This window comes from Geotrypetes seraphini, chromosome 1 (genome assembly GCF_902459505.1).
Source record: "Geotrypetes seraphini chromosome 1, aGeoSer1.1, whole genome shotgun sequence".
Classification (NCBI taxonomy): domain Eukaryota; kingdom Metazoa; phylum Chordata; class Amphibia; order Gymnophiona; family Dermophiidae; genus Geotrypetes; species Geotrypetes seraphini.
In genome coordinates this window covers 159650765-159663884 of record NC_047084.1, presented here as the reverse complement: position 1 = coordinate 159663884, position 13120 = coordinate 159650765, and the positions used below count along the sequence as shown (strand labels likewise).

Here is a 13120-nt window from a genome sequence, read left to right as displayed (position 1 = left end):
AGAAATGAGTTGCTGATATTACTTATGTTGCAGCCTTTACTACTATCACATCTTTTCTTTTGCCGGGGGTGGTCTCTATAATTGTCTTTCGTACATACACCACCCCCGCCTTCTAGTTTAAATGCCTAGAAAAATATTGTCTAAATTTCTCTGCAAGGTTTCTTTTTCCTGCTGTAGTAATATGTAGCCCATCAGTGCAATATAGCTTCTTGTCCTTCCATGTATTTCCCCATCCTCCTATGTACCTGAAGCCTTCTTGATGACACCAGGCTCTGAGCCATCTATTAAAGTCCTCTGTGTTTTTCACTCTTTGCAATTCATAGCTTTGTGTAGAAAAAGGGGTATGACTGGGGAAGGGAGGGTGTTCTGTTTTCTTGTATACAAAAATTTTTTGGTGACCGCGAGTTGAGACATGTTATATTGTTCATTGTACCATTCTGTGCTGTCATCAATAAAAATTGTTTAACCTTAAAAAGCTTTGAGGCACAACTTTTTATGATGATCTCTTGTGATTTCTTTTGTAGCACAAAACGTCATCTGGAGAGTGGTATGAAGCACTTTATGATTTTGCAGCAGAGACTGAGAAAGACCTGCCCTTTAGGAAAGGAGACCTCATCCTGATCACGGAGCACCTGGACTCAGAGTGGTGTAGGGGGAGGCTGAACGAGAGGGAGGGAATGCTGCCTCTCTGCTTCATACAGCCATACGCAGGTATGAAAGCTCTCTAGGCAAATAGGCTAATAGAAGACGTGAACAAAATGCAGCGCTGTGCACAAGTGGAATTGCAGTGCTAAAGTTTGGTAGTTGGAGTGATACTGTAGGCACTTTCTTTACTAGTCTTAAGGAAAGGATTTTGAAGTAGTACAGATGCACAGTTGCTGAATGTTAGTATATTAGCAGTAAACACCAAAAAGTCCAATAGGACAGAGAACCCACCGGTATAAAACAGTACAAAAGGAAGTGGGAATAGACAATGAACACTCCACTGAAGATCACTGATGTAAAACCAACTTGTTTATTTCATAAAAGGACACAAGCAGAAGCTGTGGGCCCGACACAGCATTGTGTTTCGGCGTCTGAGGAGCACCTGCATCAGGGATCACTGTGGCGTATATGTTCACAGATGATAGGATAAAACAAAGCTCGGTCCAACTCTCTTACATAAGACGGCTTCTGAGGGATATATGGTCTTAGAAAAAAATCCACAAATATAGAGGGGTTCCAATACCAAACCATTACCAGAGACTATAGGCCTCCCAGGTGGCTTAAGCATGGATTTATGAATTTTTGGGAGAGTGTAAAACGTGGGAATAACAGGTGTCTTCGTAATAAGAAAATCTCTCTCTTTATCAGTCAAATATCCTGCTGCAAAAGCAAATTTGACCACCTCAGAAATTTCTGTTTGTAGAGTCTCCGTGGGATCAGTATCCAAGGGAATATAATATTCTCTATCCTGAACTTGCCTTTCTATTTCTGCTACATAATCTACCCTATTCTGAACTACTATCCCACTTCCATTATCGGCTGGTTTAATGACAATGTTGTAATCTTGTCTCAAAGTTTTAATCGCCTCACTCTCTAGTTTGGTCTTATTGTAATATCTCTGTTTCTTGGTTCCTTCTAATCTTTTGATATCGCGTTCAACACATGATGAAAAACTATGTATTAGAGGATCAACATTGCCTGGTAGAATCCAACGTGATGGACGTTTCACAACTGTGTACATATTAGTGGTATTAGCAAAGGATTGTATAATATGTAACTTGCGTGTGAATTTGAATAAGTCCTCTCTTGTTTGAAAGGAATTATAACCTACTGTTGGAACCTCTGTCTCATTCGAATTTAGAACATGGTCAGAAATATTGATAATTGGAATATCAAAAGTCCCTGTCACTAATATGTCTATGGTTGAGTTATTTGCCAACTCTGTTTGCGCATATATGGTCTGTGACTGTAAGAAGGGTGTCTGGTGTACCCCCGACCTCTCCCTCTGCCTCGTCCCCTTTACTGAGAGTGAAATCTGTTCAAAATTTGAGGATGGTACTGAAAATGAAATCTGTTCATAGTTTGGGGATGATACTGAGGGTAAAACTTGTTTGTCGCTGGAGGATAAATCTGAAATTGTCTCCTGACATGTGGAGGTTGATGATTTCCAAATTTTGTCTAAAAAAGAATCATGTTTGGGAAAGGGACATGCATGTCGTGTGGTCCTTGGAGATTTCTGTACAGGACTATTAGAGGGAGATGAAGATGAGCTGCCTGATTCTGTATGTATGCGTTTTCTAACTTGTGTGGAGTTAGATGGTCCAGCCACTGTCTGATTGGGATAGTGGCCCTTGGGGACGATATCTGAATTATATCTTGTCTATGTGCATTTTTCCTTTTATTGAAAACTCTTGCAGTAGAATACAGATCTATAGAACCCTTTTTGTAATCATTTTCATCCCTTTTGAACTTGTTAATCTTACCAGCCTTGATTTCTAATTTTAAATGGCCACTGTTAGCTTGCTGCAGTAAAGACGCCACTGATTGTCAGCCCTACCTCGGAAATCATGCCGAAAAGACGGGGAAAGAACGCCGGTGGTACCTCCCGGCGACCGATAGCCCCCTTGGTCACAATCGATGACCTTCTTCAATGTCTACAGCAAGAACAAGAGTGCCAGGGACTAGCCCGCTTGAAACGCCACCGGGGAGTAGTGTGGCGGCGAAAGTCTCAGGGCTTGATGTCTCCTTAAGCCCCGACGTAAGGACGCCACCTCTCCGTGGGATCAGAGAGCACCCGAAGAGGAAGCACTCTCATCTCAGGAGGCCAGTATGTTGGAGGGCTCGCTGACCGAGACATCTCTGAGTGATTTCTTCACTCTGCCAGGACCTGTGACCGGGACAACTAAAGGTGAGGGGATACAAGACTTCATTGAGGTAAACCTAAACTTAGAACAACCTCTCACAACACAAGCATATCTTTTTTCAGCTATTAAATCCCCAGAAGTCACCCTTGAAGCGTTATGGGATTTGGTGCTAAATTTGGGTAACTCCTTAAATCCCCAAATTAAAAATTTGGACAGAGAAATCAAAGAACAGAAAGGAGAAATAAATTTCCTAAAACAAGATATATCCTTGCTAAAAACAGATGAACAGAAGATAGACAATGAACTAACATCAGTTAAAAATAATCATGACTTACTAATCTAATCTAATCTAATCTAAACCTTAAGTTTATATACCGCATCATCTCCATGAGAATGGAGCTCGACACGGTTTACAAGAACTTAAAATAGTGGGTAGAAAAGAAGAAAAAGGATTACATGAACTTATGTGTAGAAGGGGGGAGAGAAAGGGGGGAAGGATAGAGCTACAATTTGCTGAAAAGCCAGGTTTTCAGTTGTTTGCGGAATAACTGAAGGGAGCTCAGGTTCCGCAGCGGTCAAAGATAATATAATTATGCGGAGGAAATTGGAATCTCTAGAAAATAATAGTCTAGCTAATAATTTGAGGATTATTAAATTTTCCTAAGATCTTATCAATTTCCCCCCGAGAAATGGTGAAGCGTTATTTTATGGAGATCTTACAAATTCCTGAAAGTTCTCTACCTCCTCTTACAAGGGTATACTATCTTCCTGTTAAATCCCAAGTGGAGGAAAAAGAAAAGGTTGGGGAATCTCAGGATGAACCATTGGACATCTCAGCTGTACTGGAACAATCGGATAGAGAAGTGGCTATTTCAGCCACCCTCTTGAAGTCTGTGGCTTTGGCTCCAGACAAGGATTAGATTTTAAAACTTTTCTTCAAAAACAGATCCAAGGACTTCCTGGGATACCATATCCAGATATTTCCTGATGTCTCCAGAGAGACTCAAAAAAGAAGAAGAGAATTTTTAATGTTGAAACCTGGAGTGGCTCAAATAGGGGGTCTTTTATTTTTGAGATATCCAAGCAAATGTGTAGTCAGATACCGTTCTTTATGTTTTTACTGACCCATCTCATTTGATAAGTTTTCTCTCAATGAAACGTCTTGAGAATGGAACAATAACTGCGCCTAATAATAAGGATTAGTTCTCTGTGCTGCAGTAGTTAAACGGCTTTCTTAGATAAAAATTATGTGAGTTTAATCTCTCTACTCTTTAAGTTTTGGATCTGAGATTGGAGGACTAGTGTGTGATCAATTGAATTCACCTCTTGTGTTTTTATTGTAATAATTTGAAGTATCTTTCAAAGTTTTGAAAGTTAATTTAAGTTAAATATGGTTTGATTACACTTTTCTGTACAAGATGTTTATGCTTGGCAATTGTTTAAAAATTCTATAAATAAATAAATACATAAAATAATTTACGATTAATCTCTATAGATATATGCTCAAAATATGGATCCTTATCCTGTAACATTATTTCTGTTTGTGCTGAAGCATTTGACTCTTCGAATTTAGCTTTAGAAGTTTCTGCCAATAGAATCATCAAGTCTAAAGAGCACTTGTTTAAAATGGCAGTCCATTGATCTAAAAAAGTTTGATTATCCAAAAACATTGTGAGTGCTTTAACTATACGAAGGCTTCTTGGAATCCTCCTTGCTCTGCAATAGTTAATGAGTGTCCAAAAGTGTAACTCATTGCGTACTACATTTTTCTTAAGTTCTACATATTCAGACCATCTGCTTTCCAGATTATCATTGACACTTGCTTCTTCAGAATTCTCAAACAGAGGACACTTCTGTAAAAGATCTTGTAGATAGTCATCTGAAAAGGTGAGAACATTGTCCCACAGTTAGAATGACATTGTCCACTGTAGACGTGAAGTCCAAGTAAACACCAAAAAGTCCAACAGGACAGAGAACTCCTCGGGTATAAAACAGTACAAAAGGAAGTGGGAACAGACAATGAGCACTCCACTGAAGAACACTGATGTAAAACCAACTTGTTTATTTCAGAAAAGGACACAAGCAGAAGCTGTGGACCCGACACAGCACTGTGTTTCGGCGTCTGAGGAGCGCCTGCATCAGGGGTCACTGTGGCGTTCATAGATGATAGGTCTGGGATAAAACAAAGCTCGGTCCAACTGTCTTACATAAGACCGCATCTGAGGGATATATGGTCTTAGAAAAAAATCCACTCAAAGTGGTGTCATAGCTGTGCTAGTCCACTTTTAAAAGTAATAAATAGAAATTAAAGAAATGAAAATAAAATGATACCTTTTATATTGGACTAACAATACATTTTGGCCTAGATTTTCTAAACCAGTGTTTCCCAACCCTGTCCTGGAGGACCACCAGCCAGTCAAGTTTTCAGGATAGCCCTAATGAATATGCATGGGACAGATTTGCATTATATGCAAATTTCCCTCATGCATATTCATTAGGGCTATCCTGAAAACCCAACTGGCTAGTGGTCGTCCAGGACAGGGTTGGGAAACACTGCTCTAAACAGCATCTAGCCAATCTAGGCACCTAACTTAATTTTTTTAATTGGCTTAATTGGCACTGATAATTGAAAGCACTATTAAAAACAATTAAAAAATTATTTTTAAAAATGTAATTAGCCAGAGGAATGGCCTAGTGGTTAGAGCAGCTGTCTTAGCACCCTGACATTTTGAATTCGATTTCCACTGCAGCTCCCTGTGACTCTGGGCAAGTCATGTTTTTATTTATATTTTTTATTTTATTAGGTATTTATGTATCAAGGTTATCTAAGCAGTTTACAATCAGTTACTCAAGCAATTTCTCTGTCTGTCCTGCTGGGCTCACAATCTAAAGGATTGAGTGACTTGCCCAGGATCACAAAGGAGCAGCGCAGGGTTTGAACCCACAACCTCAGCGTGCTGAGGCTGTAGCTCTTAACCACTAGGCCACTCCTTAACACTTCTTTGCCCCAGGTACAAAATAAGCACCTGTCCAAAATATGTAAACTGCTTTGATTGTGACCACACAGAAAAAGTGGTATATCAGGTCCCATCCCCTTTACCCTAACTTGGTAGTCACCTACCACTTCGAAGTAGACATCTACACCAGGGCACTTACCAGCAAGTAGGTGTGGTTAGAGGTAAATTCAGGGCAGATTCTGGGCGTGGTTTGACTTAGGTGTCTAACTTAGGCCTAACCTTAGGCCTAAACCCTAGCCCAAATGGCAGTGTGCCCAAGCTTTCAACACCTACCAGTGTCTAAGACTGCTTAAGTTCTGTTAGGAGCGATTCTATAAATAGCACCTAGTGGATGATTGACAGTCGTGCTTAACAGTGCCTAGCATCTAGGTGCTGTTTATAGAATCAAGGCCTTTGTGATGAGCTTTCGAAGGTAACCCTTCTTCAGAAATTCAGAAATGAGCAAATGAATATATATGTGAAACATAAAATCATTCCAGTGATTGTCTCATGGGGAAGGTAGGAGTGGGTAGGGAGAGAAAAATGGGTGATCAGAGGGTGACAGCATTATAATTTTTTAGTTAAGTCCTGTCTGGTAGGTGCCAAAATATTTCATCCTTTTAACTTCAAAAGTCTTATATTCTTGATTAGTTTTGAAATTTCCATCTTCAAATGTAGTGTATATTATTTAATGCATAAAATGTGAAGAAGGATGCTATGTTGGAGAAACGGGCCAAACGCTCAAGACCAAACTAAATCTACACAAACACATCAGAAACTATAGTGCTAACCAGGGTAACACCTCTGTAGTCTGAGCACTGCACTAGACTTTATAGTGAGAAATACTAAAAGGAAAATTCAAAACCACCCAGGAATGTAAAACTTTTGAAGTTAAAATGATGACATATTTTGGCACCCACCAGACAAGACTTTTCAAAGATCTAGGCTTCCTATCACATTATGAACCATAAAATTATACTCCTTTGTCACCCTCCGATCACCCATCTATCTCGCCCTGATTCTCACCCCACCTTCTCAATGAGACTGTCATTGAAATGCTTTCATGTTTCACATATATATTCTGAAATAGGGTCATCATTTATTTATTTAAAATTATTTATAACTTGCCTATCCACAAATCTAAGTCATTTCTGAGCTGAAGAAGGGGTTAGCTCTGAAATCTCATCACAAAATGCATCATCTTATTTTCTTTTCTTTGTTTTGGTTTTTTTCTATGTATTACCTAATTTATTCTAAAATCCCAACATCTGTACACAAGAGTGTGCAATAAAATGAAGGACTATATAAACCCAGCAGTTTGGTTGGCTGAACATCCCCCAAAGCACTTTACACCACCAGTGCACAGCATATCTCTGACTTGTGACGCTAGGAAGCTCCAATTCCTTATCCTATTCATTTTTTCAGACACTTCTGTCCCCAAGTTTAGTATAGTCTAGCTCTGCCATCTGATGGTAGAAAGTGGCTGTTGCACCCAGTACACCATATTCTGTGCCCCATATGAAAAGTAATAAACATTAACAGTGCTGGAATAATTATAATATATGTATGTTCACTACAATTCTTACTATATCACCCTTTGCAGGAACATCAAAGTGGTTTACGAAAGCAAAGTATAATCAAAAAGGTGAAAGGTAGATAAGACAGAAAAGAAAGGAATAGGGTAAGAACAGCCATTTTACCCAGCAAACCAGTGAATCGCAAACCGTGTGCTGTGGTGAGATTCAAAGTGTGCCGTGAGACACCAGCAAGGAGGAGAGGTGTGCTGGCTGGCTGGCTGCCTGCCTATAGGATGTGACTCGCGCGGAGAAAGGCACGTCCAGTAAACAGCCGGTACCTCTACTCCTCTCTGCACCTTTCCTGTTGACCACCCCCCCCTACTGCCAGCTCAAGGCCCTGTCTACATGGCCTTTGTGCATGCGCAGACATCAACATGATAACGTCAAGCATTGGCGTCCACACACTTCCAGGTGCCCTCAAGCTGCAGCCTACCTGTTTAGTGTGCCGCGGCTGGAAATAATTTGCAAGACACTGCAGTAAACTAAGCCAATATGAAATGGGAATGCAGTGTTCTCCCTAGAGCCTTTTAGCCGGATAATTTAAATGACCGCCCGGCTGTCATCTCGGTTTCGAATCCTGCTGCTACCGCCGCCACTCAAACATTTAAAAATAAACACCCTCTCACCGGTTTGGGGATTCCCCAGGCTGACTCGGCAAAGCCTGAAGAGCCGCCGGAAGTTGAATGTTTGACTCCCGACTCTGCCTGACTTTTTAAAGCGCCAGCAAGTGACTTGAACCTGTGCTCCAGAGTTCTAACGGTAACAATGTGCGTGCCGGCTTCCCTTATTCCCCTCCGAAACTGGAAGTTACGTCTCAGGGGGTGGAGGGAAGAGAAAGGAAGCCAGCATGCACTGTGTTACCTTTAGATCCCTGGAGCATGGGTTTAATTCGCTACAGGTTAAGGCAGGAGATAGGGAAACAGCGAGGGAAGCTTACAACCTGCTACTCTTGCTTGCTTCGGGCCTTCCTCGCTGCCGGGTCCTGCCTTCGCAGAAACAGAAAGTAGGCAGGACCAGGCAGCAAGGCAGGCCCGAAGCAAGCAAGGGCAGCTAGTTGTAAGCTTCCCTCATCGCTTCCCTATCTCTTGCCTTAGCCTGTAGCGAATTGTGAATGCTGCACTGCTGGGGGGGGGAATGCATTGTGGCAAATTGGAGGGGGGAGAAGAGAAATGCTGCTGCTGCACCCAATTGGGGAGAGAGAGGGAAGGAGAGAGATGCCAAGAACATGGGAGGGAAAGATTGATGCCAAGCCCATGGGAGGGAAAGGAAAGGAGATACCAGACCATGGAGTGGGAGGGAGAAATGTCAGGGCATATGGGGGGGGGAAGAAAGAGACCAGACCAGGGGAGAGGGAGAGAAAGGAAGGAGAGGAGCTGCAAGATAATGGAGGGGGAGATGGAAGGAGAGGCGAGGGAAGGGAAACTAAGGAGAGAAATGCCAGACCAGAGGGAAAGGAAGGAGAGGAGGTGCCAGAGCAAAGAGAGAGAGAGAGATAGGAAAGGAAAGAGATGCCAGGGCTTGGGGGGAGGGAAGGGAAGGAGATAGAGATGCCAGACCATGAGGTAGAGTGGGAAGGAAGGAAGGAAAGGAGAAGAGAGATGCCAGAGCATAGGGGAGAGGGTAGAGACAGAAAAATGGAGAGGGAGTGAAACTGAACTTTACTTCATACTGTTCGTGCTGCCATTGGGGGGGGGGGTTGGGGGAGTTGGAACCCTCCATTATAGAGAAAACTGAACTTTTTCCGATTTTTTTGGGAAAAGTTCAGTTTTCTCTATAATGTGGGGGGTTGCACCCCCCCTTTCCCCCCCAATGGCAGCGCAAACAGTATGAAGTAAAGTGGGGAGTTCCCCACTCACAACCTGTCCTTTTTTTCTCATATACAACATGAAGGCTCTTCATACTGCTAGCTCTAGGACACCTAAAACCTCTTAGGCTTCTAAGAGGAATGTTTAGAGAATGACACAGGGAAAAATGTATCCCCGTCCCATTCCCGTGAGTTCTGTCCCTATCCTTGCCCCTGTCCGATCCCTGCAAGCTCTGTCCTCATCTGCAGAAGTCTCAAACACTTTAAAATCATAAGTGTTCGAGGCTTGTGCAGATAAGGACCGAGTTTGCAGGGATGGGGATGGGACGGGAGGAAGATAGATCCTGTGGGGACAGGGACAAATTTGTTCCTGTGTCATTCTCCGGTGAGAATCTCCACAGAGATTCACAGAACAAAAAAAAAACCCCAAACAAGTTGGATAGACTCCTGTTTTTTTATGTTTAAATATATTTATTGATTTTCAAATCATATAATCAAGAATACCTTGTACAGAAAGCAAATTAGCAATTCTACATAAAGCAAGAAACATTCCAATAACATTAAATCGTGTATTAACTAAAATGCTCAAGTCCTCAAATTTGGATCCAAGATTTCTTATAAAATAAAACAAAGATAGAAGAATTGAACTTAATGTACACTCTTTCATAAAAGTTAGCTGGAGGGCTGATTGCTGGGATTAACCAATAGTCATAGAGCTTATGATTTTTCTACCTCCAATCGGGAGAGCGCTAAAAAAGAAGTCAACTGATTAGGCTCGAAGAAAACATATTTAACTGATCGGTGATGCACTATACATTTACAAGGGTGTCGCAAATAAAAAGTAGCACCCAAAGATATAACACCTGGCTTCAACAAAAGAAATTCACGACGACGCCTTTGCGTCTCTCGTGATAAATCAGGAAATACCTGCACTTTACAACCCATAAATTCTTTCTGTCTATTTTTAAAGAACAGTTTTAACAACCATACTTTATCAATAGAGAGAGCTACTGTTATAATCAAAGTGCTCGATTCTACAACCTCTTTATCTGATTTTTCCAATAACTCTGATACATCCAATAGTCCTTGATCCGACGGCTTTTTTGGTAATTTAATCTTATTAGGTAAATAATAGACTCGTGATAAAGGAGGTAATGAATCTTCTGAGGCCCCCAAAACTTCAAGAAAATATCTTTTAAACATTTCTCTAGGAGGTGTCATTGGAAGCCTAGGAAAATTAATGATTCTTAAGTTATTGTATCTGGAGTTATTTTCTAAGTTCTCCATCTTTCTTCTAAGATTGATATTGTCTTTCATTAAAGTTTCCTGTTTTTTTAATAAGATAGATAAACCCTTCCTCAACTATTTAACACCAATTCTAAACTGGGCAGGGGGAGGGGAGAGTTCAAGAAGGGAGACAGGTTGATTAATGGAAATGAGGAATTTTAGATAAAAAGGCAGAGTGGAGAGTCCAGAATAGTTGGAGGGATAGGTGTAAATTGACTAGAGAGAAGGAAAAAAAAAAAGAAATATACCTCAGTTTGCAAACTTTGACAAGTCAAAAATAGCAAGTGGTCAGTTTGTATCATAGCCTATGTGGTTTGGGTGTCAGGTCAAAAGCGCGCCGGGACAAAGGCACGAGCAGACAATTGAGTGCAGCGCAGAGGCGCGCGCCAAAGAAAATTACTGTTTTTAGGGGCTCCGACGGGGGGGCGTGGGGGGGAACCCCCCACTTAATACAACTTAAGCCGCGTTGTGGGGAGTTTGGGGGGTTGTAACCCCCCACATTTTACTGAAAACTTCACTTTTTCCCAGTTTTTTGGGAAAAAGTTAAGTTTCCAGTAAAATGTGGGGGGTTGCAGCTGTCTTGCCTACTTAGGAACAGGAAGTCGCTGCAGAATAAAGACTTCTTTGGCAGGCCAACGACAGCAGGCTCACCTTGTCAACACTGCTGGCCTGCCCGAAGATTGAAAAACTCAGCAGATGAGGTAAGTGGGGAAGGGGAGAGAGCCATGATTGAAGAGAGAGAGAGAAACCTGGATCTTTCTAGGGGAGGGGAGGTTGGTGCAGGGAGAGAGAGAAGCACCCACAGGAGAGGAAGTTGGAGGGAGAAAGAAAGAAAAAGAAAAAAGCACCCATGGGAGGAGGGTTGGAGGGAGGGGGGAGAGAGAGAGAGAAGCATCCATGGGGGGGAGAGAGGGAAAAGCATCCATCAGGGGTGGTTGGAGGGAGAGAGAGAAGCCATCCGCAGGGGAAGGGGGTTGAAGGGACAGAGAGCACTAAAAGGGTACAGAGGGTGGGGGGTGGGCCGAGGCAAGACTAATGGGTGGTAGGGTGGGGTGGGGCCACGTGTCCTCTTTTTTGACTTCCCAAATATAGTAACCCTGGGGTGGGGGGGGGCAGGGCCGCCATCAGAAATTTCTGGGCCCCTTACTGAGCAATCCTATTGGGCCCCCCACGCCCCCCTTCCCCCCCCCCCCGACACTCCCCCTTCTTCCATGGGCCGAATACACACATACTTTTCTGCAAATGCTCCACCTAAGCCAGTCCCTTAAAATCTTCTCACGTCCATTGGGTGATTTGGCATAGAGGAGATATTCATAAAAAGAACGTCCGTCAAGATCTTAACTCATAGACTGTGCCATTTGCTTTAAATCATCTTCCATCATTAATTCAAATTGCACAATTCTTTCTCTGTCTTTGTCCTGAATGACATCTGGCCACATTGCTGGATCCTTCCAGTCAACAAATTTATGAGCAGACGCGGAGAATGCATTTTTAAACAAATGTAGTTTATCCTTGTACTCCTTATGTAATTTTAATCATCTATGGATATGTTTGTATGTTTATTGTTCAAATGGTTTTATTTATTTCCCCAAATTTATTTTTGTTATACGCATTGAAAATATTTGATATTGCGTTTAAATCAAAATCTCAATAAACTTGAAACGAGTGCCCGTGAGATTGTGGGAGGGTTAAATACTCAAAACTTAAAAGAATAACAATTTACTTAAAGTTTTTGCTACGCCAGCTTTCTGGTATCTTTACATACAGTGGCGTACGTAGCATATGTAACACCCGGGGCCCATCATTTTTTGGCACCCCCCCTGTAAGAAAAACATGATTTTTAGTAACAAACCACACGTCACATATGAGTACCTAGGAAAAGGCAGCATCTTACATATTGCAGTGAGCAGTACATCAATACACCCATTGTAAAACTAAACAAGCCAGACTAGCACAGATCAATCCTACACCGTCAATCCTAACAGAAAACCATGTCTTTCGAACACACAGAACACAGAAAACACCTTCGCCTAGTATGGAATATGTCATCACAAACTAACCTCTCACTCTTTTACAAAACTGTAGTGTGGATTTTAGCCACAGTGGTAACAGCCCTGACGCTCATAGAATTCTGAGCATCAGAGCTGCTACCACCACGGCTGGCGCTAAAAAATGCTCCACAGTTTTGTAAAAGGGGGGGATAAAATAGAAATACACAATTTCAACGCTCTAGCTCAGAGGTGCCCAAACTTTTTGAGCTTTTGAGCTACTTTAAAATGACAAAGTCAAAATGATCTACCAACAATAAAATTAAAAAACACAAAGCACACTATACGCTGAAAAAATGTTAATTATTCCTACTCTGGGGTTTTTTCAAAGAGGTCAAGGCAGATGACTCTATGCATTGTCACCTCAGTAACAACCATACAAAAATGGCAAATATACCCCCCTTCCTTTTTATTAAACCACAATAGCAGTTTTTAGCGCAGGGATGCGCTGAATGCCCAGCGCTGCTCTTGACGCTCATAGGCTCCCTGTGCTAAAACCACTATTGCGGTTTAGTAAAAGGGGACCATATTGTAAAATATAGACAGCAGATATAAATTC

General features: G+C 41.8%; 1 protein-coding gene across 2 annotated transcripts in view; it reads left to right on the top strand.

Annotated features, from left to right (window-relative positions):
• SH3D19 (SH3 domain containing 19) overlaps nt 1-13120 on the top strand; it is a 245957-nt gene that overhangs the window by 205360 nt on the left and 27477 nt on the right. For both annotated transcript variants that reach the window (XM_033940651.1, XM_033940641.1), the window contains exon 19: nt 525-711. In XM_033940651.1, the coding sequence (XP_033796542.1) occupies nt 525-711 (187 nt within the window). The remainder of the gene's footprint in view (nt 1-524; nt 712-13120) is intronic.